The 19950-nt window shown below is 40.9% G+C and overlaps 2 protein-coding genes across 17 annotated transcripts in view; one reads left to right on the top strand and one right to left on the bottom strand.

Moving 5' to 3' along the window:
* The window catches only part of BEND6 (BEN domain containing 6), a 51605-nt gene extending 33628 nt beyond the window's left edge, over positions 1-17977 (bottom strand). Inside the window, exon 1 of one of the 3 annotated variants that reach the window (XM_059178324.1) lies at positions 17857-17977. The gene's annotated coding sequence lies outside the window, so the exon portion shown is untranslated. Of the gene's footprint in view, positions 1-16985; positions 17269-17856 lie in introns of those variants that run through there. The other 2 variants (XM_059178323.1, XM_059178325.1) reach the window with 2 other exon arrangements.
* Positions 17484-19950, top strand: part of DST (dystonin) — a 469784-nt gene continuing 467317 nt past the window's right edge. For 3 of the 14 annotated variants that reach the window (XM_059178308.1, XM_059178298.1, XM_059178319.1), the window contains exons 1-2: positions 17484-18038; positions 18620-18654. In XM_059178308.1, coding sequence (XP_059034291.1) covers positions 17858-18038; positions 18620-18654 — 216 coding nt within the window. In that variant the 5' untranslated portion in view covers positions 17484-17857. The remainder of the gene's footprint in view (positions 18039-18619; positions 18655-19950) is intronic. The other 11 variants (XM_059178300.1, XM_059178322.1, XM_059178307.1 and 8 more) reach the window with 6 other exon arrangements.

The raw sequence follows: 19950 nt of genomic DNA, 5'->3' as shown, positions 1-19950 counted from the left end.
TGTAGGTCAAGAAGCAAAATTGAGGATATTATGTAATTCTTATATAGCAAAAAAGAAAAGTTTTCACAAAATTTTATTCATAAAATTGCAAATATACTATTAATAATCGAATACAACTTTTTGTAAGACAGTTCTGTTCATGAGAACAGAATTTTTAAAAATCTTGTTTAATTAGAGTTCAAAGTTTTCTCCACCATCAAAATACATTTCCCAAGTATTCATTTGTTAATGCTGACCTACAATGAGATTTCTTTTTTTAATTTCTTTTCAGTGTAACTGTATTCTGCAATGAGATTTTATGTATTCCATATCTGAAAATGTCTTTTACACCAACAGGCATTGCCATATACTGATCTTAATCCTTGAGTTTATAATTTTCTTAACTGAGATAAAAGTCACAAAACATAAAATTCACCATTTTAATAATTTTAACTATATGTTCACTGGTTTTTTAGTACATTCACAATATTACACAATCATCACCAAGGAAGTTCATACCTCCCAATATAAGTTAATAATTTTAATTGAGGATATTCATCTTTCAGTAGACTTTTACAGAATTCTATTAAATTCATTTGGTACTTACTTTTTAGTGTACTATTCTATTGCAGCAATTAATTATTTCCAATTAAAGGTTAGGAAGAAGTTCCTCATTGCACAGTTAAATGTATTTTTTTACGATTATTTATTTTAGATAGAGAAAGAGAGAGAGGGATTTGGGGGGCAGAGGGAGAAAATCTTCAAACAGACTCCTCACGGAGTATAGAGTGCAGGAGGATGATGGGCTCAACCTCATGACCCATGAAATCATGACCTGAGGTGAAACCAAGAGTGGGATGCTTAACCGACTGAGCCATCAAGGTGCCCCTTAAATGTATTTTGAAATAGATAAATTTTCTTTGTACTTACATTGAAGTCTGAAACACAATACTAGAACTGTAGTTTAAACTGGAAAAATACATATAGTGCAAATTCGAGTGGAGATGAACATCTCAATTCTTTTTTTTTTTTTTAAAGAACATCTCAATTCTTGTTATAACTTTTGGCGTGAGGGGAAATGTATAAAGCAGCCTGAGACATTACTTATGAGTGACAAGTTAAGGTTATTGAGATGACTTTACCTCAGTGTAATTTTTGCATATAAGTACTTGTGTTGTCTTGTGATTTCGTCTTGTAGATTGTAAATGAATTCATTATCAAGTCTGTTACAAAAGCTAATTTCCATTAGCCATTCTGTGTTCCAAAAGCTACTCAGCATTCCATAGGAGTGGTTGAGGACAGTTACTAAAAATTTCAGTCTTGGCCCTGAGCTCACACATTTGCAGTGAAACTTCACCACCGCTAAGTTATGGAAATGCTGTATAGCAGGGCAAGGCAGAATACTCAACCTCTATTTCTGAAAAAAATTCATGGAATTTATGATGGTCAAGTCCACAAGAAGGAAGATCACCATTGGCACTATTGGTTTGGTGAAGATAATATTTTCAGAAATTGAAAGGTGATCTTAAAATGTATATGGAAATGCAAGACATCAACAATGGCCAAAACAATCTTGAAAAAAAGAAGGAATTTTTAATAATCACATTTCCCAATTTTAAATTTTAGTACAAAGCTACAGTAAGCAAAACTGTGTGGTACTGGCATAAAGATAGACATCTAAATCATTAGAATAGAATTGAGAGTCCAGAAATAAACCTTTACATTTATGATCAATTGATTTTTTACAAGGTTGCAAAGACAAGTAAGTGAGGAAAGAAAAGTCTTTGCAACAAATGGTGCTGGAACAACTGAATATTCCTATGCAAAAGAGCAAAACCTACTTCACACTATATGCCCAAATTATTTCAAAATTTACTTTTAGATCATAGACCCAAATGTAAGAGCTAAAACTATAAACTCTTAGAAGCAAACATAGGAGTAAATTTTATAATCTTAGGTTAGACAATGATTTTAAAATATGACAATGAAAGTGTTCACAAATGAGACCATCAAGAAAGCAAAAAAGGTAACCCACACTATGGAAGAAAACATTTGAAAATAGATCTCATAAGAGGCTTGTATAGAGTATATATAAAGAACTCTTACAACGCAATAATAAAAGAAACCCAGTTTTTTAAATGGGTGAAGGATTTAAACAGGCATTATTTCAAAGAAGATACACAGATAGCCAATAATCACATGACAAGATGTCATTAATCATTACAGAAATGTTCATAAAAAGTATGATGAGATGTTACTTCATACCCACCAAGATGGCTATAATAAAAAAAAGAGAAAATAACAAGTGTTGGTAAAGATGCGGGGACATTGGAGCACTTTATACATTGCTGGTGGGATTGTAAAATGGTACGGGCATTTTGAAAAACAGTCTGGCAGTTTCCCAAAAAATTAAACATTAAATCATCCTGATTGAACACATCAATTCTACTCCTAAGCATATACCCAAGAGAAATGAAAACATATATCCCTGCAAAAACTTGTATGTAAATATGCATAGCTATATTATTCATAGTAGCTAAAAAGTAGAAAAACCCAAATATCTATCAACTCATGAAGAATAAATAAAATGTAGCATCTTTAGAGTGAAATATTATTCAGCGATGAGAAATAAAGTTCTGATACATGCTACAACACGTATGAGCCTTGGAAATATGCTAAGTGAAAGACACCAGTCACAAAAGATCACACATTATGTGGTTCCATTTATATGAAATGTCAAGAATAACAGCAGATAATTTATAGACACAGAAACTAGATTGGTGAGTTCTTAGGGGTAAAAGATTTTGGGGGTGGGGGTGGGGAGGAGGTGTGATTGCTAATGCATATAAGAGTATCCTTTAATTTAGAGAGAACAAAGATGTTTCTTAAAAAATGGATTGTGGTAGGGGGCCTAGGTGGCTCAATCATTAAGTGGCTGCCTTCAGTTCAGGTCATGATCTCAGGGTTCCGTGATGGAACCCCGAATGGGGCTCCCTGCTCAGCGGGAAGCCTGCTTCTCCCTCTCACACTCCCCCTGCTTGTGTTCCCTCTCTAGCTGTGTCTCTCTCTGTCAAATAAATAAAATCTTTAAAAAAGATTGGATTGTGGTGATGGTTGCACAACTCTGTGAAAATGCAAAAGGAATATTGAATTGTACTCTTCCAATGGGTGAATTGCATGGTATGTGCATAATAATTCAATAAAACTATTTTAAAAAGAAGTAGTAAGTTCAAATGTTTTCTGCAATGTACCTGCTGATAAATAACAACAGAAAAAAAATAGAAAATGCAAAATGAAATATCTCATCCCAGTAGAATTTCTTCCCAAAAATTAGAAATAGGAGTGTCTGGTTGGCTCAGTCAGTGAAGCATGCAACTCTTGGTCTTGGGGACATGAATTCAGGCCCCACGTTGGGCGCAGAGCTCACTAAACAAGCGAACAAAACAAAGCAAAATGAAATGAAATGAAACTGAGTATGCATACAAAATAAGTAGGCTTTAAACACCTACCTAACAGTAGGCTTTAAACACCTTTTATTTTTACAAGTTTTGTAAATTTGTCTGACTAAACCCTTTCCTGCTCCACACACATTTTTACCACCATCAGCTGTAACACATCTTAGCAGATTCCACTTCAGGTTGTACTCAATCATTGTTTTCTCAACTTCTTTGAAAATATTCTCTCCTACAGTTCCTTCACAGAGACTACTTATAGAGGTTAATTTGTCAGTCCCTCTAAACTCAGCAATTACTCCCAAATAAACAAGAATAACTGAGTAGTATCAGTAGCATCTGTTGACTCATCAAGCACCAAGAAAAACTCAGTCATTTGCCTTGTTTTTAAATTGATTATTATTTTGTTCCTGATTTTCTCAGTTCTTTGAGCAACTGTTTTTGCTGAAAGTCTAATGATCTAAGTAAGTTTTTTTTTTTTTTTCCCCCCGGGTACATGTCTTTAGCTACTGCAATCAAGCATGATTTAATCAACTCACTATCTGTTAATGGTTTTCCTTGCATGTTAACAAATGAACCACTCAGAAACTTATTTTGTATGCATACTCAGTTTCATTTCATTTCATTTTGCTTTGTTTTGTTCGTTTGTTTAGTAAGCTCTACGCCCAACATGGGGCCTGAATTCATGTCCCCAAGACCAAGAGTTGCAAGCTTCACTGACTGAGCCAACCAGGCACTCCTATTTCTAATTTTTGGGAAGAAATTCTACTGGGATGAGATATTTCATTTTGAATTTTCTATTTTTTTTCTGACAGTTGCTGTCCTGTGTTTTGGAAATATTGTGATGAGTGCTTAGTTTGGTAATATTGACACATATTATGTTTTTTTAACATGCCTATAGTGTCACTGGATCATAAAAACAATGCTTTGGTAACACCTAATGTGATAACAAAATAAGCCACAGTCTACTCTGCTTTAAAAGCATGAAATATGGTTTTCTCTTTTTTTGTTTTTTGATAAGACTGGCATGTACTAATAATGAAAAAATATATAAAATGCCACAGTGTGACAATATGCATGACACTGAAACACCATGAAGTTATTGTAACCACATTACGGTGATTTGTGGGGTATTGAGCAGTGGTACCAAGTGATGAGATTGCCTCAAATGGTTTCTGTCACAACTACTCAACTCTGCCCTCATAGCATGAAAGCAGCCATAACAGTATATAAAAACGTAAGTGTGGTTATGTTCCAATAAAACTATTTAACGGACACTGAAAGTTTAATTTTATATAATTTTCATATATCATGGTATGTTGTTCTTATATTGATTTTTTTGGACAATTTAAAATGTAAAGAACATTCTTAGCTTGCAGGCTGTATAAAAGAACAGGTAGCAGGCAGATGAGCAGTACTTTGCTGAATCCCATGGTAGCTCAGTTATCATACTTAAATGGAGTTTAAACTGTATCATCTGCTTTCTTTTCTTTCACCTTAATTTCTTTTCCTGCTGAGCAAGCCAGGTGCTTTATTTATTTATTTTTAATAAGTAATAAATATTTTTTAAAATTTTATTTATTTGACACGGAGAAAGAGAGAGAGAGAGATCACAAGTAGGCAAAGAGGCAGGCAGAGAGAGGGGGGAAGCAGACTCCCTGCTGAGCAGAGAGCCTGATTCGAGACTCAATCCCAGGATCCCGAGATCATGACTTGAGCCGAAGGCAGAGGCTTAACCCACTGAGCCCCCCAGGCACCCAAGCTAGGCACTTCAAATTCTTTCTCCTCAGTGCCTTACCTCACTATACATTACTACAATAACTAAGAACAGAAATTGAGAGATATAATATATAGCAGGTAAGATTCTACATCAAATTGTTACTATTTTTTTTTTTAAAGATTTTATTTATTTATTTGTCAAAGAGAGAGCGAGAGCGAGCACAGGCAGACAGAGTGGAAGGCAGAGTCAGAGGGAGAAGCAGGCTCCCTGCGGAGCAAGGATCCTGATGTGGGACTCCATCCCAGGATGCTGGGATCATGACCTGAGCCGAAGGCAGCTGCTTAACCAACTGAGCCATCCAGGCGTCCCAAATTGTTACTATTTGATAAAATCGAATTTTGCCAGATTTAGCTGATAGGAACCTGTCAAGTGTCATTTAGTGATGGTGACAAGATGCCAGATTCCTAGGTCACTGGGGATGACGATAACCCCAGGGTGCAGGGAAGGGGAATAGGGAATTACTGTTTAATGGTTATAGAGTTTCAGTTTTGCAAGATGAAAAGGGTTCAGGATGTGGAAGATGGTGATGGTCACAGGACAATGTGAATATACTTAATGCCTCTGAATTATCCACCTTAAAACGGTTAAGATAGTAAATTTTATGTTATTTGTCTTTATCACAATAAGAAAACTAGAGAAAATTAGTTTATAAAAATGTTGTTTTTGTAATATCCCTACCTGTACTAAAATCTTCTACCATTACTAGGGTGGTAATTACCACTAATACGATTTAATTATTGAGCACATCTCAAGATCTTCAAAAACACATAATTCTTTCAAGACTAACCAGCAGGAACATATAGAACCTCTTTTAGAATGACTACTTTTCAGTAGACTTCAGACCCATATTTTGTTACAACATCCACAAACAGATGGTTCAATGTTTATATTACCGGCCAATTAACAAATTCAGAAAGGATATTGTGAATTTGGTAATGTTTAAACACTCCTCTTAGCTTCTAATAGTAGAAAATTCACCAGGTAGTTATCTTCCCCTTTTTATTTTTTGCTAGCAGAAAGCATTTCATTAATTCCCTAGATAGTACTTGTAGGATGTGAAATTAAACATGAACACAGCCATGAGAACATCCATGATATGTGGTTGGTTGGATAATATAAGTCAGCGGTTTTCAACCATTTCTGGCAATTCACAGTAAGAAATAGAGTATATTTTGATCGAGGAAACACACACACAAAACTAAACCAAAACTTCATGAAACATTCTTACCCTTACTACATGTGATGCACTCTCTCAGTTTCTCTGTTGCTCCTGACCTGGCAAGAGAGTCAGGTGCTAAATGACCCAGCTTTTGTCTTATCTGCAGTTAGACAGGGTGACTGGCTTACTTCCATCTTGATAAATTCAGGAAGAAGACTTCTATAGCAGAGCGGTATTAGCACAGAAATCAGAGGCTGGGAATGGTGGAAGACAATCTTTACCTATTTCACAATGTCATTTATCCTCACCAACTGTCTATAAAAAATGCTGTAGCCATGTGTGGAATTGTCTGAAAGCTTGCACAAGAAAGTATAGGCAAAACTGAAAGAGACTCTGGTTGAGTTTCCCTGTGGTTCTAGGACCTCCAAAATCTTCCCTAAAAAATATCAGTTTTTATGAGTAGTTTTCCCTTGGCTGTTTTTCTCTACTTCCTTCCCTGTACCCCCACCAACCCTTGGTATTTATGTGACTTTTCCCCATTTATCAGAAACACAGATGCCAACTTAAGCATAAAGGAAAGTAATAATCAATTAAAAGTTCTATTTTAGAATAACTGTAAGTCATGTAAATCATCTTCCATTTCACATTTTTTTAATTAATGCAGAACAATCTATTCATCTTGAAAGTTGAGGGCAAGATGAGATCATTAGCTTTTTGCTTTAAGTAATCATATTCTAGAACATTAAATTTTAGACCAATTTCTAAAATTCACAAAATGTAATAGTTCTGATGCAAGAATCAATGTCTATGCATGAAAATCAGGAGTGATTCAACTTTCAAATGTTAATTTATCAGGTCAATTATAACATGAAAAGGAGAAACCAATTTCTCTTTGAAATATTTGCCCCATTATACCCTACATTAATATCATATATTAATGAAATAGTTGGTTACCATTTAGATAGTTTCTATTATTTTTGTACTTTCATACTCTCAAAAGTTGAGTTCAAAACATAATTAATGTGCTGAGTCACGTATTTCAGATAATTTACTTAATAAATCACTTTAAGTGGTTTGCCCCCTCATCTACTACCAATAATTTTCTCACTCTAATGTTATTTCATACCATGTTAAAGCACCATTCAAATTTAAAAAAGCAATGATTAACTACATTTCACATTTTTAAAATTATTTCCCTACCTCCTATATATAGGTCTTTAGAAAAACACATTCGTGTAACTTTATGAGCGGCATTTTTCTTCGATAAGTTCATAGAATAATGCAGATGGAAGGAAATGTAAGGGACATCTTCTGTTACCTGTATTGCCAAACTGGGTGTGGGTAGCCATAGGGCAAGTCAGGACCAGGAAACTAGTTAGGAGATAATGCAGGTATTGACCGAAGAAGGAAGCCCAAGGAAATGGAATGGATCTACTTAATTCAGGTGAAGTCTAGAAAGCTACCTAAAGGCAAGGAAGCATAGATGAGTAGAACAAGTTCAAAGTGTGGAAGCCAAACTCAGGGTTCAGGAGTGTCAAAAACCGAGAGGAAGAGGGGGCTCAGAAGTGGTGGCATTTGGGGACAATGTTGTGAAGTCATGATTCCATAGTAGAGAAATTGCTCAAACAGCCAAGGGGAGGCAGAATCCCAGGCAGATGTACCTCCTGTTCACACAAAGAGCGGGGAGACTAAATTTGTCCTCCTACCAAAGGATTGAAAGATTAGTGAAATACCTTTTTTTGTTTGTTTGTTTTTTCACTATGTTGGTCACTGGAGAGTCTTCCAGTCTGAATCTTTGGTGAGTATATTAAATGACAAAGCAGGGCTACATAAGGTTACAAACACAGGACCTAGGCTGGATCCCTAACCATAAATCTAATACTATCCACATAACATTTCTGTGCCTGTTTCCCCATTTGTGAATAATAACAGTACACCATCATGAGTTGATATTGTTATATATTCATTATTTTATTTACTTAGGTTATTTAGTTTATTAATAGTAGTATTTTTATTAGTAACTGAAGGAAAAAGACCCAGATCCCCCTCATACAAGCTTAGATCAAACATGTAGTGTGTGTGTATATGTGTGTGTGGGGGGATTGTTTACAAGACGCAGTGGTGGGAGAGGCGTCAAGAAACATAGCTAATTAATCTGGACGCCTATGATGCTATATCAGAAAACCACAGTCAGTCTTACTTAAAAAAATAAAGACAAATTATTAGGGCTATCCATTTTTTTTTTTTTTTTTTAAAGTAGGCTCATACCAACATGGAGCTTGAACTTAAAACCCTGAGAACTTGAGTTGTATGCTCGCCTGACTGAGCCAGCCAGATGCCCCAAGAACTATCCTTTTTAGGAAGGACAATCAGATGGTCTCTGATAGAGGCTTTTTTCCAAAGTGATACTTTGCTTAGTTCCCCAAGCTTGTATAGCTTCTTGGAGGTGCTGAGTTGAATTTACTCAAATGATAGTGATGGGGCAATGAAATAATAACAGATCTATAAATTTTCAACAAAAGAAGTCTTGCTACATTGAAGGATAAAGTGGTCTAGGCAGGAGCGCCTGGGTGGCTCAGTGGGTTTAGCTGCTGCCTTCGGCTCAGATCATGACCTCAGGGTCCTGGGATTGAGGCCCGCATTGGGTTCTCTGCTCAGCGGGAAGCCTGCTTCCTCCTCTCTCTCTGCCTGCCTCTCTGCCTGCTTGTGATCTCTCTCTGTCAAAAAAAAAAAAAAAACTTAAAAAAAAAAAAAGTGGTCTAGGCAAATCCTTTACCCGCTAAAGGGGAGGAGCAGATCCCTTGTGTGTTGGGAAACAGCTGATACACTGCTGGAATGTCTGGTTGGCCCTCATTCATCTGGTTCAGGTTAGTCTAAGAACAAACCAAAAAGAGATAGGGTAGGTGCCCAGCAAACCTAACTGGGAGGATTTCCTTTAGAGGTGAGGCTACAGTGGACAGGGCGGCAGCGTAAATGAAAAGCATGCAACAGAAACTATGGTTTTCTAAGTGCTGGAGAGTCGTGAAGGCATTTGCCATCTTGTGGGAAATTCTGTATCTCTAGGCCTCAAGGTCCTTATATATAAAGAGATGAGCAGTACCTACCCATGGTTGCTGTGAGGATTAAATGAGTGAATGTAGGTAAAAGCATTTAGCAGAAACTGAGCAGAGAGTAGGTATTCAGCACGTGTTAGCTACTACTAAAACAACTTGGTGGTCCACCCCAGGATAACCAACCATTCAGTAATGAGGAAGCCCAGGACAAGCTGTCCCATGCTGCTTGAGAGAGAGAGGTGAATAAGATTGTACCAGCCAGCTCTCAGGGTGCTGCTGGTGGTGCCCCTTCATCTACACACTAAGACCCAGACTTCAACAGCTCACAGACAGCAGACTGCCAGGGGTCTGGTACACTAATGGCAGTCTTACCAGTGTCTTCTTAAGGTGGATTCCTGCGTTTTGAATGGCAGCAGAATGAAATTGTGCAAAGAATGGTGCTCACTAGAACCAGAGGGGCCTGAGCCACTCAGTATGGCATCGGTTCAAAATCTGTTTCTGTGTGGATCAGGTGAATATTGTGCCACTAAATCCTTCAAGCCTAGAGGGTCAGAAGGGAACTTGGAGGAAATAGAACCACCCAAACTGAGAGATCAGAACACCCCTGAAAACTGGGCTTGCTCACTGGAATGAGAAAGTCCCAAGATGAAATAACAAGCCTTATGATATGATAGAATGGGATCACAGTGATAAGACACTGGGGCCTCGTGTTCTGAAAACATGACAGTGGGGGGAGTCGAGGTTCATAAGTATGGCAAATGTGGGAAGCGAGAGATACGGGTGGATGGAGCTGAGCACTTGGTATGGACAAGCGGTTTTCCATACTAACTAAAGGAATTATCTTGGTGGGATCAAAGGCCCCATTTACTAAGTCTCCACAGAAAGATGAATGGTGAAAAGCTTCATAGACTGTGGCTTGAGGCAGGATTTAGGAAGAGTAATGGCTACACTCGCCAGGATGTCTAGGGGTCGTTTTGGGGAACCTAATATTAAGTCCTGTTGCCTTTCTTTTAAGCCTTCAAACTATGGAGTCCTTGTAGACTCTGAGCTCAAATCTTAGTACCAGTGTTTTACCTCAGAATGGGTTTATCCATCCAAATATCTGGATATAAATTAGGATGCTTAAGTGGCCTGAAGATAGCTTAAGAATCAAGTTAGCCCCTTCTTGCCATGAAAGAAGTCTGTGGAAGTGGTCCCAGAAAGTTAACACAGGATTCCTTTTCAGGGTTAGAACAGACATCTCAATGAAAGTTAACCTTAGGGACTCAATTATCTCTTTCCTAATCTGTTCAAAGTTGCAAGAGGACAGGAAGCATCTTCAGCTAGTCTCAGGCCGGGAAGCATTCACCTGTATTTGGAAGATGTCCCAGAAATTTTATAGGTTAGAGTAGAGAGTTTTCCTCTGCTTATCCTAAGACACCTCTCCCAGTTTCAAGGAGGGTACCTAGGTGAAGTTAGTGTTGATGGATTGAGAGAATCATTTAATACTGCAAAAGCCTTGGCATCTGTATGGAGCTGTATGGGTCTGACATGGTCCTTTCTCTTTCTCCCCCTCTCCTTCTCTCCCTCCCTTCTTTCTTTCCTCCCTTCCTTCCTAGCTTCCTTTCATCCTCTCCCTTTCTCTCTTTTGTTCTTAAGAACTCTTTAAGAACCTGATGAAAACTATGGCCCATGTTCTCCAATAGAGACCCACATTTTTATATATAATTTCAGGACCCTAGAGGTCTTTTAATGAATTGCAGGTTAACAACTCCTGCAGCAGATAGCACAACAAGAACAGGCTTCAGGTTTTTGACTTTTTTCATTGAAATACAAATTCCACTATATTCTCAGTTAGTGCGTTTGCTGTGTGTTTCCCAATTTTACTCCAAAAAGTGTTTTGGGATCAACAAAGACTTTTTAAGATACACTTTTCTTTTTATTACAGATCCATAGGAAGTCATTAAATTGGGATAATTTCAATAATCTTTGGAATAGTGTGTTATTGAAACATTTTTTACTAATCATCAGTTACTCGTTGAAGTTCTCTGTTCTTCTTGGGATACTTGTTACCTTTGCTATCTTAGTGACATTATTCTTTCAGGCTACCAGCATGCTAATGAATTAGCATATAAATCTATTTACACAAAATATTTAATGCAAAAGCGCTACAAAAATTATAAGAAATGGAGGAAATTTAGCTATTAAATGTTGCTGTCTTTTCATTAACACAATTTGGCAATGTATTAACACAATGACAATGTAACTATAAACCTCCTACCTTAATTTTTTTCTTTTTTCACTTGAAAATGTATAAATGCTTAAAGCCCTTATGGTGGAACTGGAAGGCACTAACCTCAGATTTCAAACTTGCTTTGTAAATTGCCCCTACTTAGAAATGGTGGAAATATTTTACACTATCTGAATAATAATGAACAATGCTGCTTAGTGATTTATAACCCTAAGAGCTTTATAATTTGATTTATGAACAGCTCTCAAATTTTCCATTGGCAGTTCATACAACTATGAGTAAATTTTCTGGCCAAATGACTCAGTATTTTGCTGCATGACTAATCCTACACTCAATGTTAGAAACTACATAAATGAATTCTATTTGCTAGTGGATAATAAATGATTACTTTCCAAAAACTGTCTGCAAAGCATTATAGGGTAGATGAATTCAATTACAGACATTTTTTTAAAACTCTCAGACTCAGTAGACTTTTTTGAGAAGCCTGTAATGTTCACAGAAAAGAACATCCCCCCCACTCCAACAACATTATTCTGGATTCTACAACAAATAAGACAACAAATTCTAATTAGTCTCCAAAACTTCTAAAATGTTAGAAGAACAATTAGAAATGATTCACTTGAGATGTTTTCCTTACAATGATGCCTCCAAATTATTTTAAAAGTTTTTATTGTGGTAAAATGAATATAAAGACTTTTCCCAGGAAAGATTTGCTGAAATTAATATTTGCAAATAATAATTACTTTTCCTTCAAGAAACCAAATTTTCAAAAGACAATAGCAATCCATCCACATGATGGCTCCGCTAATTTTGGTGGCTGGAAATTGCCTCCATCATTACATTAGATGTCATAGGAGCTGATGATGCAGCTCCTTTACCTTTCAATACAAGAACATGTGCTTTGTTGGCACAGGTCTTGGTCTCAGATTATGATGAAAAATGATTTGGGAATAAATAAGTCATGCAACACATTTCCTTGGATGCCTCTCAATTTTCCTTTTATGCCATTTATGTTCTGAGAGTAAAAAACTTTACCTAGGAACAAGTAGATTATCAGTCCAAACAGTATGATTTATTTCTAAAAATTTGTTGCTGGAGCCATTCTTATCTAAACTTTTTGTTTTCAAGGGGGTAATATTTCAATGTAATATCATTGTGTGATTACCAGTCAGGTAATATGCTCACTTTCATTTAGGTTTGTAATAAAATGTTACAGATAATCTGGGCTACATTCCAAGGTATCCCTTATCTTTCCCTAAAAATCATACTCTTAGTCTGAGGGTTTGTAGCCAGAGTTAGTGGAGAGGAGACCATGGTCAGGGAACCTTCCTAACTAGTCAGGGTCTGTGTTAACTGAAGAGTCAAAGCAGCCAGAGAGCAGAAAGAACCCATCAGGGGTACTGCGGATATATTAAAACAACAGCTACACCCTAAGAAGAATGCCCTCCTCTCCTTTCTCTTTAACTCTTAAATTTCTCTACCACTGCTGGTTCCATCTCTCAAGTTCCCTGTAAACTTAGTTAAGTACCCCATCCTGATAAAAAACAAAACAAAACAAACAAACAAACAAACAAAAACATTACTCAGGTTTTAATCACAATTCTACTCATCCCTTTTAGATAAAATTATCTTTTAGAGTTAGAATTTTACAGTCAACTTTCTCCAAAGACTGTGGACAGAGGCTCTTCTGTTTTCACCTCCTACTCCTTCAACCCGTTAATGTCTGGTTTTAGCCTCTCCCACTAGGATGAATCAGTTCTCTGGAAGATTTCCAGAGGTCTCCTAGTCACCAGTTCTCAGTCCTCGCACGCCTTAACCTCCCATTTGTGCTTCTGTTCTAGAAAACCACTAAATGGGAACATTTCCTATTTGGGCTTCCATAGACTTGCCTTCTGCTGTCCTTCTCCAGTCCACAAATGGAAGTCATCTCCAAAGTCTGATTCTAATTCTTTCTATAATTTCTCTCCCTTAGTCATTTTGTCTATATCCGTGACCTCAACTATAATTCATGTTGATGACTCCCAGTCTGTCTCTGGTTCTGACCTCTCCACCCACATTTCCATGCGTTTGCTGGATAATTTCATATGGATATCCTTCTGACAACTCTATTTTGACGGGTGTAAGACTCAGTTTGTCATCTTTTCCTCCAGAACTGCCCTTCTACCCTAGCTCAAAGCTTGAGTCATCTTCATTTCTTCCCTTTTTCTCAGTTGGTCTCTACACAGATTAGGGTGGAGCCTTCTTTTCTTTCTGACCCATAAATTAGGAATTTGTGCTGCAACTGCTTATCTCTAGGGCAATACTGCAGAGCTTCTTTCTTTTTCTTTTTTATTAACATATAATGTACTATTTGCCCCAGGGGTTCCGCTGTGAATCATCAGGTTTACAGGTTTCAAATCACTCAACATAGCACATACCCTCCCCAATGTCCATAACCCAGCCACCCAACCCAATCACCCTACCCCCCAGCTTCTTTCTTTTTATTAAAGCCCTTTACTCATCTTACTTTGGCAGGTGAATAACTCAGTGATGGGGGAAATCAGAGAGGACCTTCCAGCCACTAGGGGGCTGGGCTGATGTGTGAAAGGTCCCCTTCTCATGTAGGGTCCTGTCTCTTGCTCAGTCAAGCTGCAAGCCTCATGGGTGGGACAGTGTCAGGCTCTTTTTGGTTTCTGGTCTCCAGGTAAGAAGTAGTATCCTGGTGCCATAGTGTTGGGAAGACCTGTAGTTTTTCAGCTGTGACTAGTTGGGGATGCAGAGTTAAGGGAAAAGGAATAAGATGTCCCATTTTGGCCTTGAATCTAAGCCATGTTCTTTAATCTGAATTTACCCTGAATAAAGTTAATATTTTAATTTCCTTTTGGTTCTTCATGTGTATTCTCAATTTGCTTGAGAAGCCAAAGGGAAAAAGGGCTGCATGAGGGATCACCCACTACATACCTAATACCAAGCACTCTTAACCATTTTTATCAACTCTTTATCAACTGTCTTCCCTTGGGTGACAGTGCTAACTCACTAGCATAAAAAGTCAAAAAATTATCTATACATTTCCATCTTGATCGTTCATTTCTTCATATGAAACATTTGATCAAGGACCTTCCTCCCCCATGCCGACTGACAAACCTTAATTTGTGACTTTGGTACAATGTCAATTATTTTTTATAATGAAAACCTAGCAGAAAGAAAATACATGAATTCCACTAAATTAACGTCCAAAAAGGGATTGATTGGCTGATTTAATATTTATTAAATTCCACAATGCATTCGCATCGCATAAACACACAGAAGCAATTAATAACATGCCATTATTTGGAGATGGAACTGATAAATTAGCAACAAATCAGAAAATGGCAATGGAACCCAAACACTAAATTCTTTCAATGATTTGATTTCCTTATTATTAGTATCCTTGAGATAACTGATGTAAAGAACAAATAGGAATGCTGTTAAAAAGAAATATCTATAATCCTACTGCACGGCAGTTAAGGGATTTGCCTGCCAAGAGAAATAAATGATGTTCTTGTGTGTACTTGAAACTTATAAATGGCTGCAGCAAGACACAGGATGGTAACAACTGTGCTAAAGTAATACTTCAGAAAGCCATAATTGCTATTTAGTTGCTTTTTGTTGTTAAAAATGCAAAGTTTGGAGCAAATTGGTTACTATGCTGTGTTTGTGATCTTAGACACCTTTCAAAGATATTTAGGCCATGTTAGCTCACTTGCAAATTTTAGTCCATGGGAAGTATAAAGTGAAAGTGACATTCTTAAATTCTCTTAGTTATTTCTGCCAATGGTTGCAAAAGGTTAATTCTATTTTGTTGGTTTAAATTTTTCTATCAGGCCCCTGGGAGTCAACTCAGTAATGAATTCTTCCCTTCCCAATGTGCCACACATTGCAGACTCTCAGGATTCTCTTCAACACTCCTGCACAATGGACAGGAATACAGTCTCTCACTGCAGTGGGCTGCGGTAGCAGGAGACCTTTGAGCAATGTGAACATGGTGCCGTACTACCTGGCAGACCCCGAGTGCCAGGCACCTAGGAAGCCTATCCTGACCTGTAGCACAGCCACTTCTCTGACATTCAACATTCTCACCTTATACAGCATCTGCAAGCAAGATCCTTGCATCGTCAAACCAAAACAACCGAATGTGATGCAACACTTCAACAACGTGAATGTTTATTTTGCTTTAGGAAACAACTTGTACATAAGAAAATTTCACCCATGGTTTTCCGTGTTTACGAACCTGGCATTTAGGAAAGGCATTAGGCAATGCCTTTTTGAGTTTCCTTTAATGCCTACACATGGTGATATGTTCAAGGCCTTGAACACATCAATGGGTTAAGCTTTTATGCAGAATTGTACAATTGATTTTGTACAGTTATAAAACAGTACTGATTTTGAGATCCTACAAGCAAATACAACTTAAGTATTCTCATTTATCCTTTAAATGCTTTTCAGAATTTTACACATCATTTGTTATGACAATTTCTTCGGTGTCTTAAATATTCCAAAGTAAGAGTCCCCCTCAGGAGTTATTAGGAACTACACAAATGCAATAATGGGTTACTTTTTGCCACTATAATTGCAGTTGCCTCATGCGAGTAAATAAAACAAGATAAGCAAAAACAGCCGTCCGTCCCCGCCTCCCACCCCTCCCAGCCAGGAAATGCCTGCATTGCCTAGGGAGCAGCATAACGCGGTACAAGTACCCGGCCGGCCAAGGCCAAAAGATGCCGCAGACTGCAGCCGCAGCGTCTTCCGGGCCAGGTGGCCGTGGCTGCCCGCAGGAAGGCACACTGCAGCGCGCCCGCCACACCTTCTGCGTTGCACTGCACCAGAGACCACCGTAAAATATCCTGGCCATCAAATATATACTTTTTGCTGGTCATGAGGAAAGAGGAGGGGGCAGGAGGGAATGTGTGCGTTTTGAGCGTGGCCGGTCATTATTTCCTCACACTCCCTACAATACTTCTCCTCAAAACATTTACAAGCCAATCTCCAACTTCCTTTATCTGCCCGTTCCCTCCATCTGAAATTGCCTGTCTCTTCAAACGCTCTGAATGAGTCAAGGTTTGACGGTAAACGAACGCATGGATGCAGGAGGATCCGAAGGGCCCATTTCTCGGCTGAGAAATAGCACCTAGTTGGGGGGTGTAACAGTTCACGTCTGCAGAGCGGAGCGTTCTCCCGAGGGAGTGCTCCCACTTTAAAGAGGGGCTTGGAGAGGGTGGGCCTCCCGTGCCTGGAAAACCCCAATTCCCAGGGAAGGCCCTTCCCAGTGTTCACGCTTGAGCGTGCGAGGAACCCCCCGCAAGCAATAGCTCACCCGGCTGCATCCTCCAAAGCCCCAACCTCGGGGCGGGGCGCGGGGAGGTGGGAGGTGGGGGTAGCACCGCCTGCAGGCTCCCGCCAGCGCCTCACGGTTTTCCCCCTGGCTCCTTGGCGCCCCCTGTCGCCGAGCTCCCCAGCAATTCGGCCCGGGGAGGCTGGATAGGTGGAAGCCCCGGGTGTCGGGGAGCGGAGAGGCGCCGGGTTTGTGCACCCGTGGACCGCGCGGACTGGCGGGCGGCCCCGCGGGAGGGCGCTGGGCGCTCAGGCCCGGGCGCAGCCCGCGGCCGCCGCCGAAGCCGCCGCAGCCATGTCCGCGCGCCCGCGTTGCCGCAGCCCGGCCGTGATGTCATCAGGCGAGCCCCCGCCGCGGCGCCCCATTCCCGCCCCCCGCGGGCCGCCGCCGCTGCAGCCCGGGCGCCGCGTCCCCGCCCCGACCCACGTGCGCCCGGCTTCTGGGATGCCGAGGCCGGCGGCGGCCGCAAGACGATGCGCGGGACTCGGGTGGCCACAGCGGCAGTGCTGCTCCTCCCAGCCCGCCGCGTCCCTGGCGGGGCTGCGCCCGGGGGCTGCGCACGGACGGGGGCGGGGGCGCCTGGGGAGGGAGGGGAGAGACTCCCCGCCGCCAAGTCCCTGCCTCGTCGCCGTCTGCTGAGTCATGGCAAGCGCTCCCCGCAGCCCTGGATCACTCGCATAGCGCGGCTGGCGCGGGGTGCGCAGCCATTGGGCTGGTCGCGGGGCCGCGAGCGCCGGGCATGACGCGCTGAGCCGCGCTCGCCCGTGCCCGCCGCTTCGTGGTGCGCCCGGCACGGGTGCCTGTGCCGCCGCCCTCCAGCCCCGCCGCCTCGCCGCCCCCGCCTCGCCCGCACCATGATCGCCGCGGCTTTCCTCGTCTTGCTGAGACCCTACAGCATCCAATGTGCCCTCTTCCTCTTGTTGCTTCTGCTGGGCACCATCGCCACCATCGTCTTCTTTTGCTGCTGGCACCGCAGGCTCCAGAAAGGGAGGCATCCGATGAAATCGGTCTTTTCGGGTCGTTCAAGGAGCCGAGGTAAGACACGCCGCGACGAATTTCTTCGGGCTGAGAGGCACATTTAAGCCAATTTGGAGAGTGAATTGGAGCTCGGGTCCGCGCTGCGGTCCCTACCCCCATCATCGCCTACTCCGCAAGCCTAGTACGTTTATGTGTTTAAACATCCCTTGCCCGTTTTGCCCTCACCGCCTTCCTCCCGTATCCCCGGATGGGATAGCCACGGTGATGTCCAGCCCTGGGAAGTGAGGCACGCATGCAAATTCTAAGCGTCAGTTTGCTAAGGGTAATAGGAGCGGAATCCGGGGCTGCGGCATCCTCCCTTGGCCCATCCATCGCTGGAGCTTAGGGGTAAGAAAGTCAGGCATGGAGAGTTCGGGGCTCCTCAACTCTCCCAGAACTTTCCCTGAAACTTCTCGCGGAGAACTCACCTAGAGACCGGTGGCCTGGTAACCTCCCCGCCCTACAGTGTGCCCCCACCGAAATCAAGGCGTCTGGAATGTGCCTTTCTGACCCTTGTATCTCACCTAAGTCATTAGTAACTCTGCAGGTGAAGAGCAAGGAGTTAAATGAAGTCTCGTTTTTTTCTCTTTTCTCCCCAGATGCTGTTATGAGATCCCACCACTTTCGTTCTGAGGTAATTTATTTAGCGCGCACGCTCAAGGTCAGAAGAAGTTCTCTTTCCTGAGTACCAATATTAATCATATGCGTGTTAAGAAACCAGTAGGGCATTGAATGGCGAGCATGCTGCCCCCAAGCCGAAAGTGACGTTTCTTTTCAAGCGGTTCCCCAGCATTAGTGCCTAGCAAATGGACGGTGTTCACGGTCAGATTTCTTGTGGAGCGGAGCCGCTGTACCAGAGGGGCAAAGACAGCCCCTAAAAAGCGCTACAGACCTTAGGAAACTTAGCCCCCGGGGTGGATCTCCGCTTCATTTACAGTCTGCAATTTGCCGGTGGAAGCTCTCTGGGTGCTGTCAGCTGGCTGTGGTGGTTCCCTTGAACTTGGATAGCCGACGACAGAGAGGAGCTTTTAGGAAGTTAGTGCAGAGTCATTTGATCCATATGCATTTCATTTTAGGCTTTCAAGCGTACCTTCATATTCACCCATAAAGCTGTCCATGTTTTATTGGGGCCATCTGAGGATTTTTGCAAAGTGATGGCTGGTGATCTGGCTTTATCCGATCGTGTGTGCTGGTCTTTGCTTTCGGAATGTGGACCATACCTCCGTGAGCAAGTGATGTGGGTGCAGTGATGAGGATGGACTACTGTGGGACTGAGCCCCGCTGCAGGTAGAACAAAACAAAAGCACAAGCTCTCCGTGGCTCAGCGTCCCTCTATGAGTTTCCAGGCCAACCCCCACTTAGTGTGAGATAATTTTCTCTTTTTTCAGGAGAATTTCACACAGCCAGGCTGGGAGGTTATGGTAACAATGCATGATGTGGTTTACTCATTTTAGCAAAGACTTCATAGTTAGACACCCTCCATTTCCTTGGCATTTACCTGAGAAGTTATTCCACATTTTGTTTCACTAGTTAATCAGATGTTTTATTGCATCCTATATGTTTTATTGGGCTCTGGTTGCTTGAAAGCATTAAGTGCATTATTAGAACATCATTATAATGTTGCACAGTGAGTAATTCTACTGCATTGAGCCCTGGAGGGTGAGAATTCCGTTCCCAATTTAAGATACTTAAGAGAAAAAATTAACTAGTCAGATAATCAAGGAAGAGGTTCCGTTCCTGTCTTTACACTAACTAGCTGTGTGGTTCTGGGAAACGTTCTTAACTTCTCAGCACCTCAGTTTCCCTATCTGGAGAGTAGAACCAATAGTACCCTGCAGAGTTACAGTGGGGGTGGGGAGATTTATAAGTAATTATGTAAAAAAAATACTCAGTTCATAGTAAATATTCAGTACTGAGTAGCAATCATTAC

The sequence above is a fragment of the Mustela lutreola genome, chromosome 6, assembly GCF_030435805.1.
Source record: "Mustela lutreola isolate mMusLut2 chromosome 6, mMusLut2.pri, whole genome shotgun sequence".
Lineage (NCBI taxonomy): Eukaryota > Metazoa > Chordata > Mammalia > Carnivora > Mustelidae > Mustela > Mustela lutreola.
This window is presented reverse-complemented; position numbering and strand designations above follow the sequence as displayed.